Raw genomic sequence first — 901 nt, 5'->3', positions numbered from 1 at the left:
TTTCAATGTAAGGGCTTTTCGGATAGTATCATTAGACCATCTGTCAACTCGTCCACGTGGCCTACAGACAGTCTCAATTTGATCGTCATTAAACACTTGTTCCAAGTTCTTGCTTTGTTTCAAATGACACATTTCTTTTATTAATTTCTCTTTTTTACATGTCAGCCGTCTAACACGTTTTAACAACATTTCCTTTGATTTCATAAGTTTATTAATTATCTTGTTCGCTCGAAGAAGCTTCAATTTTGCTGTTCTTGATTCTGACATAGCTTTCTGAATTTTTCTATCAGCTTCTTCCACGTCAACTTTTTCAACGTCAACTGTGTTTAATGGCACGGGTATAACTGCTTGTGAAATGGGTGTTGACATTATCGAGACTGAATTTTCTGTTTCTTCATTATGGATGTTTCTTGTCAATTCGGTAAATGATTCGGCAATATTAATAGTTGATTCTATTTCTTCTATATCCTTTGCTAACACATTATCTGACATATCTTCATAATTTGTTTTGTCTTCTAAGTTGTTTACTGTTTCAGTGTTGATATCCATCTGTAATGGATATATAACACTATATTATTATTAATTATAAATATATTGGCATGTAAATTCTTAAAAGCAGATATACACATATATTTTTATTGCAATAAAACTGCAGTAAAAACTTACATTTAAACATGTTTCAGCAACGTTTGTACTTTTACCCGGCAAACACATCGTTGGAATTGCGTTATATTTTAGTTTCTTTTTCCCGTCAACCCGTGGGCGTTCCCACATTTCGGGTGCAAAGTGTACCTGTTGCATATAAGTAATATGAATTGCGATTGTAAATGTTGCAAAAGCTGTTTGCATAAAGCTTACCTGGCATACAAAATAAAGTTTTGAAGGGTCCAAATCGGACCTA

General features: G+C 33.3%; 1 protein-coding gene across 1 annotated transcript; it reads right to left on the bottom strand.

The window, feature by feature from the left end:
- Positions 1-3: 3 nt before the first annotated feature.
- LOC108759199 (uncharacterized) lies at positions 4-731 on the bottom strand (the record flags this gene model as incomplete). The annotated part of the gene is made up of 2 exons (XM_018504559.1): positions 667-731; positions 4-549 (listed from the first exon to the last, which is right to left on the bottom strand). Coding segments are annotated over exons 1-2 (594 nt in total), but the record flags the coding sequence as incomplete, so codon positions are not given.
- Between the last annotated feature and the right edge of the window lie 170 nt (positions 732-901).

The sequence above is a fragment of the Trachymyrmex cornetzi genome, unplaced genomic scaffold (assembly GCF_001594075.2).
Source record: "Trachymyrmex cornetzi isolate Tcor2-1 unplaced genomic scaffold, Tcor1.1 C3844986, whole genome shotgun sequence".
In the NCBI taxonomy this organism is placed as follows: domain Eukaryota; kingdom Metazoa; phylum Arthropoda; class Insecta; order Hymenoptera; family Formicidae; genus Trachymyrmex; species Trachymyrmex cornetzi.
The sequence above is the reverse complement of the archived record's forward strand: the minus strand, read 5'-3'. Positions and strand labels throughout refer to the sequence as shown.